Genomic DNA, 27,694 nt, shown 5'->3' with positions numbered 1-27,694 from the left:
TATTAATTCCCATTTGTAAAACCAAATAAATTTAAATACCAAAGGAAAATGCTTTTTTAAATGAAATTTTATTCAGTTTGCTTGTTTCATGTTTGTAATTAAATACATTTTTTTGTTCTGTTTTTTTTTTTTTTTTTTTGTTTTGGTTTTATAAATACTTATAATTAATGAAAAATAAATTATGTGATTTTGTTGTTTTTGTTCTCTGGCAAATTCATCAGACTATTAACATCCGTCCTTGTTACGAAGAGTGGCAAAGATAAAAACAAAAGTAGAGTGTAAAATGTGATCCTTCAACACATTCTAATGATGAAATACAACCTGAGTGTTGTTATGTAGAATATTAACAGTAAAAAATATACAAATCATATACATAAATACATTGTTGTTTTTATAGAAGTTAACATAATAAATAGCGCCATAGTATTTTCATTAAAAACTCTGTTTTTGTTTTAATTTGTTCTTTGTACAAAAAAGAGGACACTCTGTACTAGCCTTTCAAAATTCCTGCCATGAAAACCGGCCACCAATTTTCAGTTGGTGCCAAAATGGGGAATGTGAAATTTATGATATGAAATGGGCAATGAAATAAATTACTTTCATAATGAAGTTATGAATGAATTATGAAGTTTTTTTTCATTAATTGGAGCAGGAGTAGAGTCCAAAGTTTTCAAGAGCCATGGGTCGTTATGATAGAGTAGGGGTAAAGGTAGTGTTTGGTGGTAAGGGAAGAGGAAAATTTGTTGTTTCCTTTTTTGGTTTATAGCAAGAAACTCTAACTAAAAATTATTTGAGTTGTAACTAAATTCTAAAACTAAATATATAAAATTTAGTCTTGTTGTTTTTTTTCCTAGTTATAGTATAAAATCGAGCTTAGAGGAAAGGATAGCGAGAGAGTAAGAGATATAGAGGAAAGTCTAGACAAAGTAAAAGGCAGGAGGCATAATTTTAGCTAGATAGAGCTGATAGAGAGACAGTTTAGAAAGGTTGAGCCAAACCGTAGTGATTGTAGGCCAAATCGGAAGCAGCAGCTTGACCGTTGCGGTTCCAGTCGGAGTGCACAATTTCAGCGTTCAAAGGACTGCCAGTGATGTAAGCAGTGGTGATGTGTTCCTTCTTTTTGCTCAACAAGTCCTTGAAGAAAGTGGCACCTAAGCAAATGAAAAGGGAAAGAAATTATGTAAATTTTATTTTTTTTATTGAAGAGTAGGGTTCCTTTAAATACTCACCAGCGAAGAAGAGAGCCAAGAAAGAGATAGCCAAACTCTTGAGGGAAATGAACTTAATGATCATGAAGAGAACCTTAACGATAACAGCCTTCTTCAATTTCAAAGCCAAGAGCAAGGGGACCAGCATCTTCTTCATTTTCTTGCTGCGGGGTTCTGAAAACAAAACAAAACAATTAGTAATGAAATTAGAAATTAAAATAAGCCTTTGTTGGTTTTATAAAACAAAGAGCCTAAAAGTATGCTTTAGTATGCTTGTAATCACCACACACATTTACTTGTAATGTTAACATTCAAAGTTTAAAATTTAAACTTAAAATTGATCTGCTGTTTTAAAATTTAAATTGGTGGTTTGAACATTGAATTGAATGAAGGGTTGCCAAGTTTGGTTTTTTAAGTTGAGAGTTGAAAAGCGTTGTACCGTAGTTTTGACATTGCTGTTATCATATCTGACTTGATAATTTATTTAACAGCAAATAGTGAGTTAACTTTAGTTTGGACTTCAACCATGTCAAAAAGTCTAGGTGAGTGAAGTTTAATTTAATTGTTGTATTATTGTGAATTTTAGATAGCACGATAAAACGGATAAGACAGTAGAGTTTGTATGGTGAATACAAAAATAAAAAAAATATGGAAAGTGCTGCAAAATCGATTTCTAAAGGTTTTTTTTACAGAATTGAAAGAGAAGTGTGTGTTTTTAAATATGTTACAATTGTATTCATCGCTCTTTGTAAACATTCACTTCCAATAGTTCCCATAGAGTTCAAAAAAAGTGGGCTATCGTTATTTTGCAAGATATTTTTGTGATTAAATTCGATGAATCTGTTGTGTTTTGATTATGCCTACAAATTATCTCAAATCGAAGGACCAAATTGCAGAACATTTAAATTTTCATACAATAATGTTAATTTACAGTGCAGCAGCTTGTCATTACATTTGGCAGAAAATTTGCAAGGCTTTTTGAACAAATATTCGGAACATTCGTTGAGTCCTTTATATGCCCATGGCTCTAATAATTAATAACATAATGTTAAATAACAGTGCAGCTTTCAAATGCCCAATTTCCTTCATAGACTAATGAAGGTGTAGACGAAGAATTGTTCTCAGCATGTTACTTAGTATGCTCTGTAATAGTTAGATGGCGTTAGTGGTAATTTTTTTTTAACATTGAGCTACTACACGACATATTTGAGTGAAAACCACAGCATATCGAGAGCATATTGAGTGGAAGGGCAACATCTATAAAAAATAAACACATTAAAATTCTATATCCATAGATTATTTTGTCTATGGAGCTACTACACGACATATTTGAGTGACAACTACAGGATATCGAGAACATATTGAATGGATGGGCGCCATCTACAACAAACAAGCACACTACAATTTTCTCTGTCTATACGATTAATTAGTCTATGATTTCCTTAACAGAATGAGCTTTAATGTGTCAACATATCCCATGAAATATTATAAATTATTTTTAAACATCAAATTTATTACAACTTTGCACTACATAGAAGAAACTATTTTAGTTACTGAAACTATTTCCCATTTTTGTTTAATTTTCCACTTTATACTTCAAAGACAGAGAATTATTTGTAAAAATAAAATTTAAATAATCAAGAACAAAGTAATATTAAACAATATAGTTGTGAGCATGAAGAAATACATAATCAAAAGCATCTACTGAGAAATACTCTACGGCAAGCAATGTTCATGTTCGTAATTTGAAAACATTCTTTAGCTGAAAATGTCAGCAAAAACTACATGTACGTTTTGTAGGTTGTTATGCTGCTATGTTTCCTTCCAGTTGACAATTTTCTAGTAAAACTTCTAGTTACTATTTACATTATTATTAATGAAATACCAGGTGAATATCCTGTATGAACAATAGTAAAAATTATTCCAACTGTGTTCCACTATTTTTTTTATAGAAAACAACAAAAAGTTACGGAAATAGAAAATTTTTAGAAATGTCAAAAATGACCAGAAGTATTGTAAAGGCAAATAATAAAAAAATTTAAATATTTTGAAATAGCAAATTGTCAAGTATGTATGATTCTTGTTGCTACTGTAACAGAAATAATATTCCAGGTAGTCTCCATTTGACATTTTGTCTTGGTATATATGCATACATGTTATAATTAAATTGTATGTACAATTTATTTTCATATTTCAAATTACATGTGAATATGAGTTGGTGTAGTTTAATACCCAATCTCTGTGGGAAGTGTTTGTTATAAAGAAAATTTATTGAAGCCATTGATTGTTAGACAGGATACATTTGCATACGGTATGAAGAATGGAATTATTGATAGGTACTCATAAAGACAATGAATTACGTTCAATTATGGTTTGAAAATTTGAAATATTATATTTTCAAACATCAAAACTGATTTTTAATACAACACAAAGTAGATATGCTTAGGAACTTGGTCTTTCGAGAACAATAATGATAAGACCTTTGAAATGTGTTTTTTAAACTTTTCAAATACCAATGCCTAGTTTTAGGCATAACTAATATTTATTTCCCTAAAAGAAGAAGAATGAATGTAAAATCTTATGGTCCTTCGAGTACTAAAATAGCTATGTTTTACTAGGTTGCCCTAAATAACCCATGTCTTTTTGTATCACGGGCTAAGGATCTTTATTGTTTAATATTTCAATTCGATGGTCCTTCGAGTACCATAAATTTTATGCTATAGCTTCATAAATTATGAAAATCTTTCATGCTTATTTCTAATATTTCCCAACTATATTTCATTTTTATTTCTAAAACAAAGTTCCATTATTGTTTTTATGGCTGTCACACGCCCACATTAGGCATTTTTTTTAAGATTTCTGGTGCTTTCGAGATATGTATGTATATTAGGGTTATGATTTTTTGAACTTTTTTTCTCAAAAATTATTTCATTTAGCAGGAATGAATGAAGTTTTTCCTATTAATGACTAAAATAACGTTTATTCCATTTGAGTATTAAAAAAGGTCACTCAACAAATTGATTTTTTTTCAAAAAAATTCTTTTGAAAAAAATAATATGAAATGGAACCTCATGCACAATTTTCAAATGACATTGTGTGTGAGATTTTTTATCGAATTAATATTTTATGTAATCATACCTAAAAACTCATCGAAATATTATACAGGAATACGAGGTTGTAAAAAAATTCATAACCCTAATGTTTGTGGTTAGCACTATGTGTACCTTTATGATGGCGGAAGCCATTGAAAACATTTTTTGGAGGAAATATACGTGCTTAGGGTTTAAAATATTACCATATGTACTAATACCTCACTCTCTCCCCCTCCTCCCTACCCCTATATTAGGTATCTAGAGAAAGTCAAGTCAAGTTATACACCACTTTCAACATAATGTCACACACCAAATTTGTACGTGCAATGTGGCACAATGGTTCAAAACAATGTAAGTACACACAGCCAGCCAGCAGTCAGCAAATTTAAAGACCTTGTAGACAGGCATTGAGTACTGGGTAAATGAGTGAATAGTGGATGAGTGAGTGAATGACTGACTGACTCTAACTGTGTAGCCGTTAAAACGCAATGCTTCAAATATTTACGTGAGTTGATTTTTGAAGAACAATTTCACAAAATCAAAAAAAAACAATTTTGTCAATATTGAAAGTGAAGTGAAATTGCTTAATGAAAACAAATTTTCTGCTTAGAGATTAATGAAAGCCACACATACACTCAATAAATATGATGATGAAATAGAACGTATGCTGTTTGAAATAGTCTAGAATTCCTATTACATAAAACTAATAGGAATAATTTACTTTTTGGAAGTAATATTGCCAATGGGAACCAAAGACTTTGAATACATATATTTTACAAATGCCACAAATATTTCAAAGAACTAGTTTATGCAAAAACTACAACAACTGCAATTGTAAATGCCAACATCATGGTTAGTTTTAAACTAGTTTTGACATTTAAATTGAAGTTGTGGGAAACTAATTTATCAAAATATTCCCAGGAAATATTTCATTGAAATGAGGAAAGGAAAGTTTTGAATATTTATTTTTGGTGAAGAATAAAAACTCAAATTTGCACTGCCACATAATATACAAGTTTTTGGGGAAGAATCATAACACGTTTTACTAAAATTCACTTGATGCTGTAAACTTGTGATGTAAATAAATAATTTTTAAGAATTCATAGATGCCTCAAATAAGAAATATTAAAACGATTAACCAGAAGAGACAAAATTCAGATGCATATTGCCAATGTGCGCCCTTGTGGTTAGACCATCGGGGTAGGAGGGTGACATAATATTAGTGTGGAAATTTTAAAAAAAAGTAAGGCCAGAAAGGATTGTTTGCTGCTCTAATACATTGTGAAGTGGAGAAAGTACCAGCAAGGAATCAATAGGTCACTGGCTAAAAAGGATACTGTGTTTTTTTTAAGGACCCTCAAGATGTTGAGCCTGTTTCAATACTTATAAATGCTTAGAAAAAATCTAAAGCTTAGAGGCCACAAAAACCTTTCTTCAACAGTCTCCAAAGTTCAACAGAATGTAAAGCCTCTGAAGGATTCTCTGTGATCTCCTTGAATATTTCAAAATGCCTACAAAATTATATATTTTTAAATGTTACTAGAAGGTGTTGTTTAAGCGTCTTTAATGGCTTTTAGAAATAATGTTGCAATAATTTAAAATGTGAACAGAAGTATGAAACTTTAACGGCTACGAAGAAACTTTCTTTAACATTGTTCAATGGATTCACATTTTCTTTCTTTGCTACTTTAATATTTGGTAAGGTCTAAATTCTGCATAGTGGAATAGTTCCATATTTTCGTAAAAATACGAACAGTGCAAAAATTTTCTAAAAATGTACAGTACACCACTGTACAAAAATCCTGGTACTGGGCGAAAGGGTACTTGCAGAGGAAAGTGAATAATGCATACTTTTGGGAGACTACCGTATACCCAAAATGAATATCTAAATTCCACAAAGTGTAGGACTACCGGGTTTCAACAAATGAATTGGAATTAAGAACCTAATTATTAAATTATATTCTGCCAGTTGATGATAACAAAGTTTGACGTTATTGAGAAGAACTCCTAGCAATGAGATTCAATATTGGATAGATTATATAAAGATCTGATCTTGCAGAGTCTTCTGTAGGTTTTCTTTAAGATCTGCACAAGGTGAATAATTTGATGCCTTATTTGATGCAGAACGTTCTCAATACCATTCAAAGGTCTATGGAATTTTTTTTTATATTTAACTATAGCTTGGTGCCATCGTGGTGCAATGGTATGCACAGCCCCCTTGCACGCTACAGGTCGTGGGTTCGCTTCCCCGGCCAGTCAACATCAAAGTTTTCAACGGTGGCAAAATACCCCTCAGTGATTTGGCGACATTTCCTGAGTATTTCAGCCATGTAAAACTTCTCTACAAAGTGGTGTCTTAAGAAACGCCGTTCGAACTCGGCGATAAACAGTAGGTCACATATCATTGAGCTAATATGAATCGGGGTGCACTCATTGATATGAGAGAAGTCTCCCTTTTCCCGTATGGGATGTTTGTGGAACAATTATTATTATAGCTTGTTATAATGGCCTACTATAGTTCAATAATTTTTATGAATACGAAAGGGGGAAAACGCTACTGAAATATACAGTACACCACTGTACAAAACGCTCATACTGGGCAAACACGTAGTTGTCTAGGATATCCGTATCCTACTTTAAGTGTATAATATATACTTTAGGGTATGAATTCGCGAACTGAATATTTAAATTCTGCAAAACGCATGACTAGTGGTGTTCCACAAATGAACTGAAATGTAAATCTCTTTTTATTTCGTCTGAATCTTATCCTGTCAGTAAATAATAATTGAGGTTATTGAGAAGGGCGAAGGGGAATCAGATTCAATATTTGGGGGCTTTTTAAAGACCTGTTTTGTCAATGTTTCCTGGAGGATGTCTTCAATATTATTCAAAAGCTTGCAAAAGATAGATTGTTTAATGACTTCTAGGATAATTTTATCAGTATCATTCAAAGGCCTGTGGAACTTCTTCCACACCTAAATATATCCTATTAGTATGGTCTATATTTTCTTTCCTTGTTATTTTAATATTTGGTGTAAATCGAAATTCTACCAGTAGGAATATTTCAATATTTTTCACAAATGCGAAGAGGAAAAACTCCGCTATAAAATATGATCCACTGTACAAAAACTCTTATTCTGGGCAAACAGGTAGTATGCATATACAAAAATGAAACTCAGGTGTATAATGCATAATTTAGGGACCCAAGAGAATGCGGAATTTCGAAACTGAATATTTATAAAACGCATGGCTATAAAACGGATGACTATAAAATGCATGACTAGTGGTGTTCCACATCCTGAAGAGTATAAAACTATTAAATGATATTCTGTCAGTTAATAACAAAAAATTTAAATTATTGTGAAGGAAGGAAAAATAGGAATGAAATTCAACATTTCGCAATGGTAATTTTAAATTAATAAACATTCATTAAAATTGGAAAATTATAATAATTCCATAATTTTTAATGGCTTATGGAAATCCCATTTCTTTCAGGGTCTCCTGGAGACTTTTTTTCAATATTGGCGCAATGTTACAGAATATGCGCAAAGACACTTAGTGGAAACTGTACAGTACATTACCACTTGCTCTGGCGGATGGGTAGTTGTCTAGGGAAATTAAACTCTTGTGTGTAATACATACTTTAGGGCGCCATTCGACTACCGAATACATGTATTAATAAACACCTGACTACCGTGTTTCAACAAATGAACTGCAACTAGTATTTCTGTTTAATATTAAATGGTTAGAAGAAATAAGTTTAGCTTTAGCATAAAATTATGCAGGGTACAGCTTCCATTAACATGTAGTAGGTGCAGTGTATGGCTGACCGTAGAATATTCTATGGAGGAACCTCAAAAAGTGAAAATATTGGGTGACCAAAAAAGGAACATCCATATGAGCATTAAGCGAGGGGCCACTAAAAGTGGAATTATAATTTTAGTTAACACTAATAGAAGAAGAATTAAAAATGAAATTCATCATTTGGGAATATTAATTCGAATTTGATAATTCTGCATTTAAAATTGATGATGATTCCAAATAAGAGCAGTAATATGGTGCTGTATATTTTTGTTTATTTAACTTTCCACTTAAACACATTGCATTTATTTTTCTAATTTTTCTTCAAACGTTGCCATGTTAGAGTTGAAGATTTTTGTATTATGTTACTGAGCTCTTCTCTTATATCCTTCTTTTCAAACTTCATTTTTTTAGCCTTTTTTGTTCATAATGAATGCCACAACTTTTGCATATTTCATTGATTGTTATTTACTATTGCTTGGAAATGTTTGCAACATTTTAATAAATAAAAGTTTTTGATGCATTACATTGAAACTTTGCTCTCAGTGTTCTTCCGTATTTACTTTCTTTTTAAGGCAATAAAATATTGTTGGCTTCATTTTCAGTTTTCTTTCTGTTTTCTTACGAAGTTTATTGATTGGATTTTTCCTTTTTTTCTTAAAATGTCCTTAATTACACTTTCCACTATATACGCACACAAGCACTCTTTTTATTGCAAGCTTATTTTTGTTTGTTTTGGTTTGTTGTTCTTTTGTTTTTGCACACATTTACACCCTCACATTTACACCCACCCAACTCACCTTCCATAGCACGACCATTTGATTCTTCTTCTTCATCTTCATCAGTATCGGGGAAGGAGAAGTTCAATTGGTGAGATTTCAAATAACGTTCAGCGCGTTCTTCGAAAGTTTCAACAGCTTTGCCAGCAGCAGAACCAAAGGCACGACCATTTTCGGAGCGTACAATTGTCAATCCACCGAACAATGGTACACTGGGTTCATTATCGATTTTATTGATCATATTCACTAAATCCTTTTCGGTGGCATCCTGTTTGGGCAAAGCCACAGCACCGCACACAAAAGTGGCAACGAAGACAACACAAATAACTTTCGAATACATGTTTGTTGTTTTTTTGTTTTTGTTTAATAAGAATATTTTTTATCGTTGAAAAATATTTTTAATATTTTCGTTATTAATCTCTGATTTTTTGTTTAATGTCAAGGCACTACACACCACACAACAGTTGGCTTTGAATGAAGAAATGAATTTGTGATTGATTAAGTGTCCACCATGGGTATTTATAATGCGATGACACTCGACAAAGAAACCAATGTCTTTGCAATTCGTTCGTTTAGCCACTTTTTCCAATAACCAAATATGTAGAAGCCAAAGGTAGTCAGGTATGTAGAGACAGTATGTTAAACTATTTACACACAATAACAATATTGGAAATCCCTTGAACTCATACATATCCCTCCCTCCCCCATTCAAGAAATAAAGAAAGCCTCTAATAGCGCCGCCTCTCCCACCCCTCCACCCCCTTTCATAATCGATATGGGACATTTGCATAAGTTTGTGTGTAAATATGTTTATGTGTTGAATATTTCAATGGCCAAAATATTAACTTTTAAGAATGTAGTGTTAGCGGTTTTATGCGTATACATTTTAATCACACTCCACCGCCACCAAAACACAGAAAACAACAACAACGACGAATTACTAACCATTTCTTTTGCTTTTTTTGTGATTTCTTTATAAAATTTCAATGCATTATCTAAAATTTATTCAAATATCAAAGTGTTGTGTCCACTACTCTCTGCCTTTGACAACTTCTACTAGCATTAGCATTATTGTACAACAACAACATCAGCAACAACTACCACTGTGTCTCTACTAACCATATTGGCTTTAAAGTTGCCATAATATGGCCAAAAATAAAACTACACTTGTTACGGTATTGAGGCACGTTCCATCAAACGAAAGGGAAGTCTTGTACGTTTTTGTTTTAGTTATTTGTGTATGCGTGTGTGTGTTCGCCGTCTTCTACTACTCGGCACTTAGATACGGAAATTGGTTTTAATATGCTTTTGCCCTTACTTTGTACTATTGTATAGATACCCTACAGGAGGTAATTTAAATGTGATTTGAAGAAAGCATTTGTAGCGTATTAGGGATCCTATCTAAGTAGTTCTCATAGACATACAAATTGTGGTGTTCAATATTTTGAACGGCAACGTAAAGTTTGAATTACACTAATGATGTCTTCAGTGCAAGATTTTTGAAACATAGACTTTTGTAGGCTGCCAGGAGGACGTCTATAATATTTTGAAAGACGTTCAAAACATGGGATTTTTAGAGGCTTCTTCAGTGTTTTCAAAGAACTACCCAACGTGGATTTTATGGCGACTGCTAAGTGGTCCTAGTCAATATTTCCAAAGACCTACACAACGTGGTCAGGATGGTATTCTTCAACATTTTTAAAACTTCTATGAGGGAGGTACCTAATGGATTGAACCGATATGACTGGAAGAACTATTACAATGTGCAAAGTATGGAGCAAAACGGTCACTCCCTTCGATACACGCAGAAAAATATATGTTAGAAATATGTATGTTTGGATCCAAACAAATATTTGTTTGGGACTGATTGCAAACAAATATATGTTTGGATCCAAACATAATTTGTTTGTGTCCAAACAAACATATGTTTGCAACATTTTGTAACATATCTCAATTTAATATGTTTGGGTACCAACATATGTTTTATGTTAGAACATATTTTTTATGGGTGGAGAGGATTTTTGTCAAAGAGAGTAACAACAGGGCTCTCGCAGCTGCGGAATGCTGGTTTATAATAAAGAGCTGTGTACATGGTGTAATGCGTAAAACACGTGTTTTTCGTGCTTTGTTGTTGTTAATCAACGTAGCTAGCGAAGAGGAAAAGAAAAAATTTTATTAATTATCTTGGTCTTTTTCATCAGTGTTCTAGAGAACATCGCTGAGTAAAGACGGTAAAGTGAGTGAATAAAACAGTGTTTTGTCTTTTCTTAAAGAAATTGCGCCTTTTAGTAAATTAAATGTCCAATACATTTTATAATTGAATCAAAAAGGTGAATGGAAATATTTTATTGGACAAGGAAGAAATCGAATTTAATGTTGGTAATTACATCAATATATTTTTCATATATGTACATATGTACATTAGGGATATAACTTTTTTCACTTGTTTGCAGATATCGAAAATACCACCACATAGCCGTGTAGAGCATGAAAAACTATTATGAAATAAGGTGTAATTTTTTCTCTATCGCGAAAAAAGTTTCCGCACCAAATGCATTGAAGTTCCGTAATGCATTTTTTAATTTTATCTGTTATAACAACATGTTTGCTTTTCATTAAAATTTTTATTTTTTTGTAATCTAATTTAAAATCATTATCAAAGCGTTCTGGACCAATTTGTTCTCAAATCGCGCCATTTCGGAGCATATTAGGAATTTTTGACACTATTGCAAATTTTGGTTTTTCTTTATAAACTCGTGAATTTTATGTTTATATTTTTTGTACCTATCGGACAAGAGAATATGGTGTCGTTTGCAACAAATTCACGAAAGTTACAGACCGTTTTTAATGACTTTGCCTGTGAGAAATGTATTTTTGTCTATAAATATTTATTCAAACGAAGCAAATTTAAAATTATAAGTAGAAAAAATACCAAAAGGGTTTTAGTAATTGCGGTCGGTGCTGAAACTTTTTTCATCGAATCGATCTTAGAAACGCGTTTTCATTATTAGGACAAAATTCCCCACATGGTACTGGTGTTGTATTTTTGTAGAAAACAAATACAATTCTCACAGGCAAGGTCAACAAAAACAGCCTGTAACTTTCGCGAATTCGTTGCAAATGACCCCAAATTTTCTTGTCCGATAGGTACAAAATATATAAACATAAAATCCAAGAGTTTATAAAGAAAAACCAAAAATTGCAATTGTGTCAAAAGTTCCTAATATGCTCCGAAATGGCGCGATTTGGGATCAAATTGGTCCAGAACGCTTTGATAATGATTTTAAATTAGATTACAAAAAAATAAAAATTTTAATGAAAAGCAAACATGTTGTTATAACAGATAAAATTAAAAAATGCATTTCTGAACTTCCATGCATTTGGTGCGGAAACTTTTTTCGCGATAGAGAAAAATTGACACCGTATTTAATAATAGTTTTCCATGCTCTACACGGCTATTTGGTGGTATTTTTTTTTTTTTTGGTTATAGCCCTAATGTACATACATATGGTAATATTCAAAAAAGTTTTACAATCGTTGAAGTTGAGGTTCACCATTTAATAAGTCGCGAACTGTTAATATATTTTATAAAATATGAATATATTTATATTAATTGAAGTGTTTTAGCCACGATCTCATAATATGGACCATAACAAATAATTTTCGTGGAAGCTGCGTTGGTGGTAATATAAAAAAATGGGAAAAATGTGTTGAAGTAAACAAGTTTTTTTGTGTTCTTTCTTGATTTCTGGCCAAACCACGCAAAACTCAAACCTGTGCTCAAAGAGAGAACTAAAGAATACCCCTTGGGCAACATGTATATGACTTTTTGATATATACACTGCATCTCCCTAAAATCGATGCTGACATTTTGAAGTTTTGATTTAAGTGTTTTTCGGATTTTTCTTATAATTAGAGGGTGCAACTAGATAATAATCGAAACTAGTATATAGGATTGTAGAACTCGCGATTCCACGTCGTTCGATGTATATCTCATGAGTGTGCTCCGTACAGCTTCCCAGTAATATTAGTCCAAAGGCGAAAATTTGGTGCGTAAATTTTCTGAAAAAACCTATTTTTTGGCTTTAAAATTTACAACTGTCGTACAGGTACCCCTGAACCCCGCGTGATTTTAGTTTTTTTACGTGCCGGATCTAATAAGCCCTTCTGCGTTCGAATCCATCCACTAAAACGCCGGATATAGATACCTTGAAAGTAGGAAAATCTGCAAAAATATATTTTGACAATTCCGCGAATTGAACCGCGATTTTCTTTGATTATTTTTACATAAATGTAATCCTTTATACGCGATTATTATATTTGCCAAAATAGTGTGTCACAAATTACAAAGATTCGGGAGTAATATCCCTATTTATCCCAAAATAGAATGTGGTGGCACATCCGCAGTTCTTGACGAATCTATCTAAAATAATTTATATTGACGTATTTTTAATAGGCGGCCATTGAAATCGGATGCACATCGCGTAATTTTTGCCACCTTGAAGGTTTTTTGAATAGTAAGATGCAACTTATGGCACACTTTGGCCGCTGAATAAAACATGGGAAAATCCATGCATATTGATAGACATGGACTCCCTGTATCCGAAAAGCACATGCACCACAACTGATTTAAACGAATTACACGCTTTTTAATTTTTGTGTTTTTTCTTTGGTTGTAATTTCATTATTACGCTCTGCTACTTATTTCTATTGCTTATCGCAAAAAGCAAATATACTTTCACGATGACAAATTATTTTCATTGTAGTAGTTTTAGCAAAATAGAATAACTCCCAAAAATATTTCTCCAATTTTTCGCATTAAACCAAAATATATATTTTTGAAATAAATTTCAACAATAAGTTTTCGTATTTTGTTGTTGCTGTAATATGCATGCAATGAACCCAATCTTTATAATTTTGGTCTCACATTTTTCTATGCGTTGTCTAGATTCTGTACGTATTTTTAATTTATTTTTTAGAGATTTTTATGGACTCTGAATTAGAATAAATAAAATTTACCCCAAGATTTCTTCATTATTTTTTATTTCCCGCGAAAATAAAAATAAATTTTGCAAATATTTTAGCATCTACGGATAGATATCAAATTCTGTTAAAGATTTATGTATACATTTTTTTATTACAACCCAAAGGGAATTTTTAAATATTTTTTCTTTATAAGGAAACAAAACCCCCTATCAATGGTATTGAAAAGGAAATTTGAAATTTACCATATGTATATTTGAAATATGGATGTACCTATTTATTACATTATATAATCATTTGATTCCAGATGCCGATTTCCCACCGATGATTTCAACTTTAAAGAAAATGTGTTTTATTTCACAACTAAGGTGAAGCGTTCAACGATGTTTCTATATATTTTTTCTTTTTAAAAGTACGACTTTTTGTAAGTTATTTCATTCATATTTCCTTGGAATTTTGTATGACCTATGTGTCTTTGTTGCTTTGCCTTTTTTTTCTATGCCCTTCAATAAAAAACACCCCCATTTATAAATGTGTTTACATGTTAAAAATTGTGTTTTTTTTGTGGCTTTTGGGTTTGTATTTGTTTGCACCCAAACATATATTTATTTGCAGGACACAAACATATGTTATGTTTGGGACTGCTTGCAAACAAATATATGTTTGCTGCAAAATATGTTTGGGACATATGTTAGAGAGGCCATTTTTTTCTGTGTGTAAATATCTTGCGCAACATTTCAGCGAGAAATTTTTATCTTTCGCGGGTCGATATGGACCAAACTGACTTTGATACAGTTATAAGAATGTACACGGAGAAAAATATGCAGAAACAGAATATATGTTTGGGTGCAAACACCTATTTGTTTGCACCCAAACATATATTCTGTTTGCTGCATTTTTTTTCTCCGTTACAAAGTTTGAACCCAATCTGTTCTTCCGTTCCAACGCAGTATCCGGTTCGAAAGTTGTCGTGTACACCATGGTAGCCGTAAGGGTTTTTAAGGATTTTGGGCCATTTTTCTAGAAAGTATTGACATGCTCCTGAAAAAAAACTTGTACAGTAGTAATGTGGGTGGCAAGCACAAATTGTTGCAAAACATCGAAGCGATTCAAGAGCCGGTCGTTTCCGAAAAATTTTGAAATTTTGTGTGTGAGGTATCCTGTAGAGTGGCCCGATAACGTCCATATTTGAATCTGATCAATGTCTGATAGAAAAATTACGATTTGCAAAGTATGGACCAAATCAGTTACATCCTTTGAGAGTTATCCTGCGAACAATTTTTAACTTTTGTGGGGGAGGTCATATCCACATATCTTCCAACTGTTCTAAGTTTGGATAAATTTCTTACGAGGACCACAATTTAGATAGAATCGGTTGATCTGTTCGAGGTTTATCTTGCGATCCAGGAAGGCAGGTAGAGAAACGAACGGACACTGCTTAATCAACTCCAGATTGTCTGAAGTGGATTTCGTCCAATCATACTTGGGGCCTAAAACCATTATTTCGATGAGGCACGCATTTGGTCGTATTAAAGCCTAAAGGGTTTTTTAGGTACCGTTACACGTCCTTTTTAAAATCAGCTAGGACGGAGGCGAGGGGACTAGCAAATGTGCGTGATGAGCTTCGTCACACAAACCGCGAATTCCCAAGATTTAGGGAAATTACTCTTGAAGTCAAGAGGTTAGTAGGAGAGCATAATTGGAAGCAATGCAAAGTTGCTACATGATTGAGTGAATTGTGGGTAACGATTAAATCGCTCTTGAAACCGAGTAAGAAGGATAATAGAATGGTAGTTACTCTCAACGTCGTGACAGTTACAGATCCGAAAAGGTGCACGTCGTGGAACACACATATATTGATAAGGCGAAGAGGAGTGAGATACGCCGCGTAACAGCCGAGGAGATATCCTCACAATTTACGATGGCCGATGTTGCAGATGTCATCCGAAATAATCTAATGCGTTGGGCCCACAGGGAATCTCAATAGTAATTCTTAGCAACTGGATGAATCTGTAGTTTCACATCTGACAAGTGTCCTCAATTTACCATACACCCATATTGTGCTAGAAGCCAGGAAAAATGACAGGGTGATCTAGCACGAATGTTCTACAGGCACTACTACTAACAATGATGAGAAGTTGAGGAGAACTGAACCAGGAAAGGCCATGCGATCGAACAGTCATGTGTGTAGACGGCAGCGAAACAGGCAGTTCTACAAGGGTCCTATCGTAGATGACATTTGTACATACATATATATATGAGAGGTTAAATATCTACATAGCTGACCTAGTGCAGTTCATCCATTAGGGGAATGAAAATATCCACCGCTTAATCTACTGACACACCATTTACGGCTGGAATAAGTCTTCTCCTGAACATAATAATCGATGGAGCCCCTAATTACCAAGGTATTGGATGTAACGGTAGATAAGTCGTCCACGCAAGCCAAAGCTATTTTCGACAAGATCAGAAGTAGGAACAAGGTTCTCAAGTCGCTTGACGGCAATACTTGGGATGATGGGACCACTTAAGAAGCAATAGGCGGTATGCAAATGTTATCTCTCTAATATTATAATTGTTCAACAAACATCCCAGGCGGGACAAGGGATACTTCTCTCTTATCTCTATGCAGCCGAAGTAAATTTAAACCTATAAAAATACCGCACTGAAGACTGCAACAAACTACATCTTTAAGAGGAGACGAAGATTTTACCGATACATCATCGCAAGAAGATGTTGTCGATGTAGTAACTGCTGCTAAAATCTTGTGGGCAGGCTTTCCCCAGGCTCGTCAGGAGTGATCTTCGTGCTATATACATATATAGAGATAGGTACAAACGAGAACTTCTGGATCAACGAGCCTTTTAGGCAGGCTTGGATAGCATTTACACTGATACAGTTGCAAAGACAATTCGAAGGTATGGGGTGAATGCGGTGATGGGGTCACCTCCTACATATAGCCAACTGCCAAGACAAATACGAGTGGTTTTATCCAGGTTAATATCCGGCCGATGCAGCCACTTCAATTGACAGCAGGGTCCCCAACACATGTCCTGCATGTGGAATGTGATCGAACAACACGCTGTATCAGTTTAACTGTCCAGTTCACCCACTCACGTGCCTCGCTATTCTTTATCGACGCAGCATGTCCAGGTTGCAGAATTTTTGAATATGGACACAGAGGAACCCTATAAGTAAAAAAGCTATACGGACGAACACACTTTCGTTGCAAGGCCATAATCGTTGCCATCATCGGTACTACTAAAAATGTGACAGAATATTAATTCCATAATTTGAGAAAGCTCTCGGCTTCTGTGACCAGCATTTCTCCGCAATATGATGTTGCACTCTTTCGTAACATTTGTGAACCTCATTCTGACGCCTCTAAATCTCTATTTTTTCATACTCACTTTTTTTATTTCTCCCTCTCGTGTACTACGTGTTGGCCTGATTTGAAAGTATTAGTGAACATTCCCGTCGTACTATGGGCGGCTTGGTGGAGACCTCTCCTCGAGTTAATTAATTCCAGTGCTATACAGATCTCATTCCTTTATCGTATGTTTCGCTGTAGAGCCGAAATTATGCCTCATTTGGTTCAAAGATTTTCTCCATTCCAATGTTGGAATAAAATTGGCCTAGAATAATCTGAACCTCTCTGTCAGGGCATGGACTGATGTTAAAAAATGTTGACGTTATCTTAGTTGCTGTTATCATTTCGTGCACCGGGATGAATCTGGACCTGAGGTATTTAAGTCTCCGGCTAATTACAAACAAGTTTAAATAATCCAATGCCTAAAGCCATGACGTTAAAGGTTGTCATAGGTGAACATGACAAATTGCATTGCTCTCTGGCACCAGGGATCATACCTATGTAAAATGTGGGAGCTACACGCAGAAAAAAAATATGATTGATCCAACAATATTCGAAGAGCAGAATATGTATTGTAAAGATATTGATAGATTTCGCATGCAGTATTGTGAGTTCAACAATCATATTTGTTAATTACAACAACTGTTTTGTCATATCCAACAATAGTTTTTGTCTGCTGGACAATATTATTCTCTTTTCTTCGACAATTTTATTCTCTTCTCTCGGTATTCGATGCCGTGTAAAAAAACAATTGTGGTGTGTTTTGTTTGTATGATTTCCTTTAATCTTTGTTTTTTTATTTTATCTTTGTTCTTTTTTTGTGTATGTTCTTTGTGTTTTGATAGTTGAGTTACACCACAATCTGAGAAGTGTTTTTGTTCGGAATCTGTGTTTTCTTTTATATTTTTTGTTTTTTTTTTATGGTATTCCTTATGTTGGGGAAGGTAGGTGCTGAGAGGATGAGCGCAATGGAGTAGTTATGTTTCTTCATTCAATTTGTTGTCTTTTTAGTTAGACCTGGCAAAACCTCGCCATGTGTAGTGTTTGTCAATGCTCATAATATTTATTATACGTGACATTTATACCAAAGTTATATGAAAAGTGCATACGAGAATTATATCATTATCAAATCAAAAATTTCAGTAACAGGTTTTCTGGGCTGACAATAGTTTTTTTAATAATTCTAGATTATGATAGTCATATGTCAATGATTTTTACAATATTGAGGAAATTGTTTTTGTTTTGTATGATTGGAACAAACGATGGTATTTTTTGGATTTGCAATTGCAATGCTTGAACAAAACAAATAGACTGTTGGAACAAAAATATATTGTTGTTCCAACAAAAGCGAAAAATATTTTTTCTCTGTGTGTACATATAACGAATAACCCATTACAAAGTAATGTCATCAAATTTTACAAAGGAAAAGTGCTTATTTTACCGATTACAAAGCATTGTGTGTTCGACTACAAGCGAATCTAATACCGGCAACGCAATCGAAATCCTTTTTTCCAGATTTTGTTGCCCTTTTTGGACAAACATAAATTTGGATTAAAGCTCAAAGTGTTGCGTGGGAGGTACCTGAAGGTATACATCGACAGAGACCATTTTGGAAGTAGATCTTATTTGGGAGTCATTCCTTTTCGATAGAAAGATAGCACGCCCTTGAGCCATTTCAGTTGGTCACCGTGTAAGTTAGAGGTTTTGATCCACTATGTCAGGAAACAGGGACTTGCCCACGAAAAATAAACAAACAAGTTCACAAGGAGTGACATAGGTATAAATTTCCAAAGGATCTTCGAACATACCCAAAACTGCACTTAAAGAAAAATGTTGAACTTTGGAAATTGTCCATATTCGAATTTAAACTGAGTTTGGATAAAATATTACGAGACCAAACTTTGGAACGAGTCGACCGACCACGTGGTACTATAGGACTTTTTACAACGTTCGGGCCATTTTCTCAGGAAGTATAGACTTGCCCCCTGAAAAAAACTTGTGCTGTCGCAATGGGGACATCGAATGCACTTTTCCAAAATTTTTTTGTGTGGAGGTAGCCCAAGGAATGGACCGATATAGTCCATATTTGAAAGTAATCTATTTAACCAAATCGATTGCTCTCTTCGAGAGTTATCGTTCACACCATTATACAGGCAAATTTTTAACTTTTGAGGGGAGGTACCCGAAGAAGTGGACAGATATGGCCATATTCGAACTTAAACTAGGTACGGACAAAATATTAGTAGTGAAAAATTTGATTCGAATCTGTTGATCCGTTCGAGAGTTATCGAGCGCACCAGCCAGTCGGACATACAGACAGACGGACAGACATGGCATAATCGACACCAAATTGAAACGAATTTCTTTCAAACATACTTGGGGCCTAAAACCATTATTTCGAGGAGGCACATATTTGGTCGTTAATTTCCTTAATAGTGCGGTTACACTAGAGTTTTTGCCGGGTTAACCCACTTCATGAGGATTTATTTGACGTTTGCGCTATGGAATTGACATTTGTAACCCAAAACCACTGGGTTAATCCGGTATAGTGTAACCGGGGTAATCTAAAGACTGAGGGCATAAAAATTGGGAGTGTTATAAAATGTATCATAAATTCACCTTCACAGTTCAGTTTGTTTGTCAAATTTTTGTGACAGATGAATAACTACATATTTAGGGTGACGTGCCCTTGTATTTGCAAAGAAGCCCGCCTCTTCCCTAGGCAGACGGCAGCGTTAAATTGCATTAAGAATTGCATTTAATTTTACCATGACAGACGACAGTTTCTGCATTTACGAAAGGTTTGCAAATTGTGTCTCAGAGCATGAACAGTATTGCCATATTGAAATACCTAAATTCAGTTTAAATTCATTTTAATTTGTGCATTAAGAATGAGGATAATGCACGAGTTAATTTGAATTAAGATATTTAATGCAAAGTAACGCTGTCGTCTGTCTTGGGTATAAGGCATAAAGAAGTCGACTCGGTCGCCACAAGATTCCAATTTCTTTCAACTTTTTTGGTGGTAGCCCAAGAAAGTAGCTAAATATTTCGAAACTATACGTTTGTGTATGTCCTATATCTTTTGTTTCTTGTTAGCCATCATCGATACAGTTCGATTTCCTATTTAATATGCGGGACATACTACCGACGAGGTATTCCACTGCTGCTATTGGTGGCAATTGTTGTCACCCACCGCCACTATGCTGTAGTTGTAGTAGGTAGTCAGTCAGTCACTCCCCAAATTTAGACAATTCAATTTACAATTTTAGTCAATTGTGCCATAGCATTCAGCAGTAACTGGCTTTGTAGCTGTTATTTCATGGCTTCAAACACATTCTTAAGGAACGAGACGAACTCATCACCGTTCCGAACTCCCTACAAAAATAAGAATATTCACATTGTCTTAATACTATAACAATTCTACTTTGCATAGAAATTCGTATAACTGAAGTGTAGCTTTCCGGACCGCAAGCATTTTAGTTTGTGTTGTGTTGTTGTAAACGGTATTTATTATTGTTATTAGTTTTGTTCAAATACCTTTTAAAGAGTTTTTATTATTCCCATTGGCCCATATTTTTGTTATGGCTGATGAAAATCAAAACTCAAGGAAGTTGATATTCATGTCAGGGTGTCACTTAGAGCTTTCGTTTTCATTTTTCAATCAGAGCTAAATTGACACTCGTTGCAGAAGGTACTTGGAGTTTTAGATTGAAGAAGTTATTAAATAAAAAAGTTAGGTTTTTTTACAACTAAATGTTGAAATGATTCCGTTGGCAGAAACTTTAAACGTGTGTTTATCCGTCTACAGTTCGAAATTTTTATTGGATCATCTAGAAATGTTTTGTGGTGATTGGTATCCCGAAAAGGGTAGAAGTCTATTTATTCTCGCGGTCGGTTTTTGTGGATAAATAGGGAATTGATTGTTCTTTGGCGAATATGCTCTGCTCTACGAGTATAAAAGCCAAATTATGAAAATATGATGCAAAATAGCTTTTGTTCATGTGGTTAGATGTCGGAGCTGTCGCCATATGCACAAATTTATCCAAATTGTCTATTTTTTGTGTTGAGGAGCAAGCAATGTGACTATGGTTGCATGTAAAAAAATACCAACATTAAAGTAGAACATCCGTAGTGCTTTTTTGGTGACCGGGCCGAACTTTCTATAGTCTCCACCATAAAATATTCATAAATCGACACTTTTTTGGTGGAAAAGTTTTGGGAACCTCAAATGCGAAATTACGGAAGGTCCGTCAAACAATGTAGATAAGACCCAAACAAGTAAAAAAGTATCAGTCGGCTTTGCCGACAGAGATATACCCTCAGCCTGTGCAAATTGAAACACTTTTTTCACAAAAAACTTATGTATTTAAGGGGTTTCAAAATTTTGGTCGTATGTTACGTTCAAAAATTTTGCGGAAAAGGTACTTAAAGGAATTGACCGACATAGACCATGGGGGGTTTTTACACCCTTCAGGCTGTTTTCCCAAGAAGTATGGACTTGCCCCTGAAACAACTTGTACCATCGTAATTGAGGCAGCACATGTAAGTGGCTTCAACAAAACTTGTACCTTCGTATAGGGGACAGTGAATACAAGATGTTACAACAAAAACCAAGGCGATTCGAGAGCAGGTCCTAAACTGAACTTTTCGGAAATTTTGTGTGGCAGGTACTCGAAAGAGTTTACCGATTGAGTCCATATTGAAACCTCATCTAAGTCTGGTAGAAATTTCATAATGTGCAAAGTATGGACCAAATCGGTTACTCCCTTCAAGAGTTATCGTACGCACAAATTTTCCGAACATTTTCGAACTTTGGTGGGGGAGGTACCGGAAGGAGTGGACCGATATAATCCATCTTTAAACTTGAACTAAGTTTGGTCAAAATATTAAGAAAGCCAAATTTTGGACCGAATCGGCAGATCCGTTCGAGAGTTATCTTGCGCTCCAACCACTACACACGGTGTCATAGGGTTTTTGTAACTTTCAGGCTATTTTCTCAGGAAGTATGGACTTGCCCCTAATGAAACTTACAGCGTCGTATAGAGGACAGTGAATACAACTTGCGTAAACAAAAATCAAAGCGATTCGAGACCAGATCCTAAACTAAACTTTTCCGAAATTTTGAGTGGAAGGTACCCGAAGGAGTGGACCGATTGAGTCCATATTGGAACCACATATAAGTTTGGTAGAAATTACACGATGTGCAAAGTATGGAAAAAATCGGTTGTTCCCAACATGAGTTATCGTGCGCACAAATTTTGCGACAATTATTTAACATTTATGGGGGAGGTACCTGAAGGAGTGGACCTATATGGCCTATCTTTGAACTTAAATCGAATCTGGACAAAATATTTCGATACCCAAAATTTGAACCGAATCGATTGATCCGTTCGAGAGTTATCGTGCGCACCAGCCAGCCAGACAGACGGACAGACATTGCTAGATCTACTCAAAATTGTCTGAAACGGATATCGTACAAACATACTTGGGGTCTAAAACCATTATTTCGATGAGGCACATTTTTGGGCGTATCTAAGTGTAAATACTAGGGTTATGACTTTTTTACAACCTCATATCCCTGTATCATAGCGTGATGAGTTTTGCCATAAGATTACATAAAATCAGAATTATAAGGTGATTCGGTGAAAAAACCTCACGCACAAAATGATTTTAAAATTTGAATTTATCAAAATTATGGAAAATTTTTTGAAATCACTGTAAGCAGATATACAATTCAAAATAAACTTTAGAGTCACATGAGATAATTAAACTGACATAACATTTATTTCTCACTAATTTTCTTCAATTCTGAGAATCGTAAAAATGTCGTAAACGCTTTTATTTAAAGATATAATTTTTTAACAAAAAACAAAAAATTTAAAATTATTTTAAAGTGGTTTGTGCATGACCATTTTCAATATTTGAATGAAATAAACATTATTATAGTTATTAGTAGGCTTATATTTATTCATTCGTGCAACAAAAAATAATTTTTGAAAAAAAAATTTTTTCTTCTCATAAATTTTTTCAAAAAATTATATTTTTAAAATCGATTTGTGCGTGAACTTTTTTTATATTTCAATGGAATAAACGATAGCGTAGTGATTATTAGGCAAAAGTTCATTCATCCCTGCTACAGGAAATAATTTTTGAGAAAAAATGTCAAAAAGTCATAACCCTAGTAAATACCCTCTTTAGCCTAAAGGCTGAGGGTATAAAAAAACCGAAAATCGGGAGGTACCTTAAAATTGGTGCTATACAAAAAAAAAATGGATTTATGATGTTTTTTAGTAAAGATGTTTCGGGGCCAGTAAGATCCTGAAGTGTGAAATCATAGCTAGTTTAGTTAAAAATTTTAGCTAAAATCCTCAAAATACCGAAAATCGGGAGAAACCCTTATATGGGGTCTATACCAAAACATTGACCTATGTTTACGATTTCAGCTTGGGAAGTTTCGTGACTGCAGAGAATCTCAAATGCCAAATTTCGGGTAGTTCCGTAAAAAATTGTTGCCGAAACCCAGATAATACCGAAAATCTGGAGGTACAATTTTGGTGGTGAAGTGTTGTGAGCAAAAGGAGCTTCAAATGGCAAATTACAGCAAGTTCCGTCAAGAAATACAGATAAAGTGTTCAAAATACCGAAAATCGGTATACCAAAAATTGAAACTATATTAAACAATTTTAGCGAGAACGTTTTGTGACCACTTCGAATCAAATTACAGCTAGCTTGGCTAAAAATTGAAGCTTAAATCCCTAAAATACCGAAAATCGGAAGATTCCGTTATATGGGTGCTATACCAAAACATAGACCTATAATTGTTCCACAAATATCCCGGAAGGGACAAGGAGACTTCTCTCATACCAATGAGTGCACCACGATTCATATTAGCTACAGGTTATTGCCGAGTCCGAACGGCGTGTCCTAAGACATCACATGTAGAGAAGTTTTACATGGTTGAAATACTCAGGAAATGTCGTCAACATTACTGAGGTGTATTTTGCCACCGTTGAAAAATGTTTGATGTTGCCTGGCCGGGGAAGCGAACACACGACCTTCAGCGTGCATGGCGGGTGTGCATACGATTGCACCACGGTGGCACCCAAAACATAGACCTATGTGGACAATTTTTAGTGAAGAAGCTTCGTGACCACTGAAAACCTCAAATGCCAAAGTAGAGCTAGTTCGATTAAAAATTTTAGGTAAAATCCTCAAAATACCGAACATTGGGAGGTACCGATTTTTGGAGGTCTGTACCAGAACATAGACCTATGTTGAAGTGAAGAAGTTTCGTGACCACTAAGAACTTTAATCTCAAGTAACAGCTAGTTCGGTTAAAAATTTCTAAAATCCTCGAAATACCGAAAATCGGAAGGCACCGTTGTATGAGGGCTACACCAAAACATGGACCTATGTTTAAGATATTTCGTGGAAAGCTTTCGTGACCACTGAGAACCTCAAATGTGAAATTACAGGTAGTTCGATTAAAAATTTTAGGTAAAATACTCAAAATACCCAACATTGAGAGGTACCGATTTATGGGGTCCATTCCAAACCATGGATCAGTGTTGACAATTTTTAGTGAAGAAGTTCCATGACCATTGAGACAGCTAGTTCGTTTAAAATTGTTAGCTAAAATCCTCAAAATACCGAAAATCGGGAGGTACCGTTATATGCGGACTATACTAAAATAAGGATCTATGTTAACGATTTCGTGACCACTGAGGATCGTAATTGATTATTTTAATGCTTTCCAAACGGAAAAACAAACTTAATATACCCCCATACTATGGGGGAGGGTTTAAAAACTATCGGGACTATGGACGTTCCGAATAAATACTTACCATTTGCTGAAGGAATGGGCCGATTAGTCAATTTTGAAGTGTTTTGTTATTTTGGGATTCATTCCCTTTTTTTTATAGCGCCCAATATTCCATCTTAAACTATTGCGATGTGTAAAGTCTATACCAAATGGGTTACTTCCTTCGAGATTTATTTGCGCACCATTTCAGATAAATTTTTATCTTTAGTAGGGGAGATATCGCAAAAAGTGGCACATCTTCGAACGTAAGCTAAGTTTGATGAAAATATTAAGGTAAACAAAATATGGACGCAATCGGTTACTCCGTGTGCTCCAGACAGCCACACAGGCGGACGGGCGTAAACCTTATTTTAGATTTATATTACTGATGAAATAATGTTCATTACTATATTTTAATTAAAATGACGTAAGACTTCTAGGCCAATGTTCCTTGTTTTTTGACAATATATCAGAGTTAATATATAGATATATTAATAATCGCATATATTTTAGGGTGTATCATTTATGAAATAACTCACAACTACAGTGTATGTTATGTAATTCAGTGATATCACTTCGGTAAGACCAAAAAAAAGAGTATACAATCGGAAAACTTAGGAATATCTTAACATTTAATTTTGTTGTTTACATGGAATGTTGAGGGCCTTTCCTTTGTTTCCTACTTCACAAAAGTTCAAAATCACGGCTTCAATTTTCCACTCCAATTATATTGAGCAATTTATGGAAGTAAAATGGGATTAGTAGAGAATTGATTTATGCAGAGGGAACGTTCGGATATCATGGCGTTATCCTGTAGTATTTTTTATATCTACAGGTATATTTAGGAGTTATATAAATAAAGGAAATTCTAGCACCCAATCGCGGAACAATCGTCGGACTTCCCTTATAGAAATGCTGGTTTCCTATCGTGGATCTTGTCATAAGTTGATCAGGAGCTAGGAAAACACTGGCAGCCAGTCTTGAATTCTTTTAAAATGAAATTCTAGCGCCAATCCAAGGTCTATACATGTATACATTCCTTTAGCAAAAATCCATAAACACAATTTTTCCCAATCTACATTTTTTATACTCTCAGCCTTTAGTCAAAATGTGCCTCATCGAAATAATGGCAAAGAATATTTGGAAGAAATGTGTTTCAGAAAATTTGGGGTCCACTTAGCTATGTCCGTCCATCTGGGTAGCTGCCTGGAGAACACAATAATTCTCGAACAGATCAACCGATTCGGTCCAAAATTTGGCCTTCGTGATATTTTGTCCAAATTTTAATCAACTTCGAATATGGACAATATTGATCCACTCTTTCTATATCCTTCCACAGAGTTTTTCTAAAATGTTCAGAGAAGTGCAGTTTAAAACCTCTCTGGTCTTAAATATGAAATACGATGCAAAGGCAAAGAGAATGAAAGCTGTGAGAAAATCTATATCGGAACAACAAACAGGGGGCCCGGCCCCCCCCCCCCCCCCCCCGAAATGATTTGGTCCGACAAAAATTTTTGAGCTACTTTAACAAATTATTACGATTTTTTCTCTAATATAATTTTTTTCTTGAAATGTCGAATGAAAACTTATATTGTTCTGATGGTTCTGTATTGAAAATGTACATTATTACCAAGTTGTCAAAGAAATATTTAAAATTTTTTTGTTTGAATACTCTTTGAGAGAAACTTCCAGTAAAACTAAATTCCTTCTTTATGCCATGCCAGTGTTTTTGGAATTCTGTAATGAATATAAAGGTCTAGAGGTTCATTTTGTATACAAAACGATTACAAATTCAGTATTGTGTGGATTAGAAGTATATAACATGAAATGTCTATTGGACAATACGTACGGCATATCAACGGTTCTCCGTGAAGTAAATCTCGAAAACCAATTAGAAAATTGTTTTACTGTCTAAATCAAAATTTTGTATACATATTTCATATAAATTTGTTGCTAAATAGTGGGACAAAATAATTGAGAACCATTTTTTTTTGTGCATCTTAAAGTCATAATATCTGCTGTAAAAAGTATGCACAACTGATTTTTTTCCTATTAGTAACAAACTTGTACCTGAAAACAATCGTAAACGAAATTAATGCTCAAACTTTGGTTATATGGTATTAAAATCTGCTGTTATTGGTATTGTTTATCACGGTGCTCTTGAACCAACATTAAATGAAAGAAGCTTAAACCTGAGGTTCATAGATGGTTCACAAATTAGAAAAATACAAAAAAAATCGACGGCGGGTTTTTCTTGTTTTTTGGATTTTTCTCGTCTATGAATATGGCTTTTTCAGATTCCGCAAAAACTGATCACTTGTAAGCTCATTTCATTTAATGTTGGTTGAAGAGCACCGTGATATTATACCCTTACCCTTTGGCTAACGATAAAAGTGTACATTATCGAAATAATTTTCTTAGACTAATCATAAGTTTTTAATGAAACCCGCGTCAAACAATTTGAAGTCGATGTATCCCATTTCGTCCGTCTGCTGTCTGTTCGAGCCCATTATAACTCTAGAACAGATCAACAGATTTGGTCCAAATTTTAGATCTCGCAATATTTTGTCCAAACTTCCTTTGGACACTTTCCTCGCAAGACTTCAAAAAGATTCCTTAACGTCTTGAGCACAATAACTCTTGAAAGTCCAATTCAA

General features: G+C 34.3%; 2 protein-coding genes across 2 annotated transcripts in view; one reads left to right on the top strand and one right to left on the bottom strand.

Annotated features, from left to right (window-relative positions):
- Nucleotides 1-27,694, top strand: part of LOC141389530 (uncharacterized) — a 1,388,168-nt gene that overhangs the window by 109,450 nt on the left and 1,251,024 nt on the right. The window lies entirely within an intron of this gene.
- Osi15 (DUF1676 domain-containing protein Osi15) lies at nucleotides 104-9,436 on the bottom strand. The gene is made up of 3 exons (XM_073964178.1): nucleotides 8,902-9,436; nucleotides 1,230-1,382; nucleotides 104-1,151 (listed from the first exon to the last, which is right to left on the bottom strand). The coding sequence occupies exons 1-3, from the start codon at nucleotides 9,218-9,220 to the stop codon at nucleotides 979-981; spliced, it is 645 nt and encodes a 214-aa protein (XP_073820279.1). The 5' UTR covers nucleotides 9,221-9,436; the 3' UTR covers nucleotides 104-978.

Source organism: Musca autumnalis, unplaced genomic scaffold (assembly GCF_047663935.1).
Source record: "Musca autumnalis isolate F117 unplaced genomic scaffold, ASM4766393v1 scaffold_1, whole genome shotgun sequence".
Lineage (NCBI taxonomy): Eukaryota > Metazoa > Arthropoda > Insecta > Diptera > Muscidae > Musca > Musca autumnalis.
The sequence above is the reverse complement of the archived record's forward strand: the minus strand, read 5'-3'. Positions and strand labels throughout refer to the sequence as shown.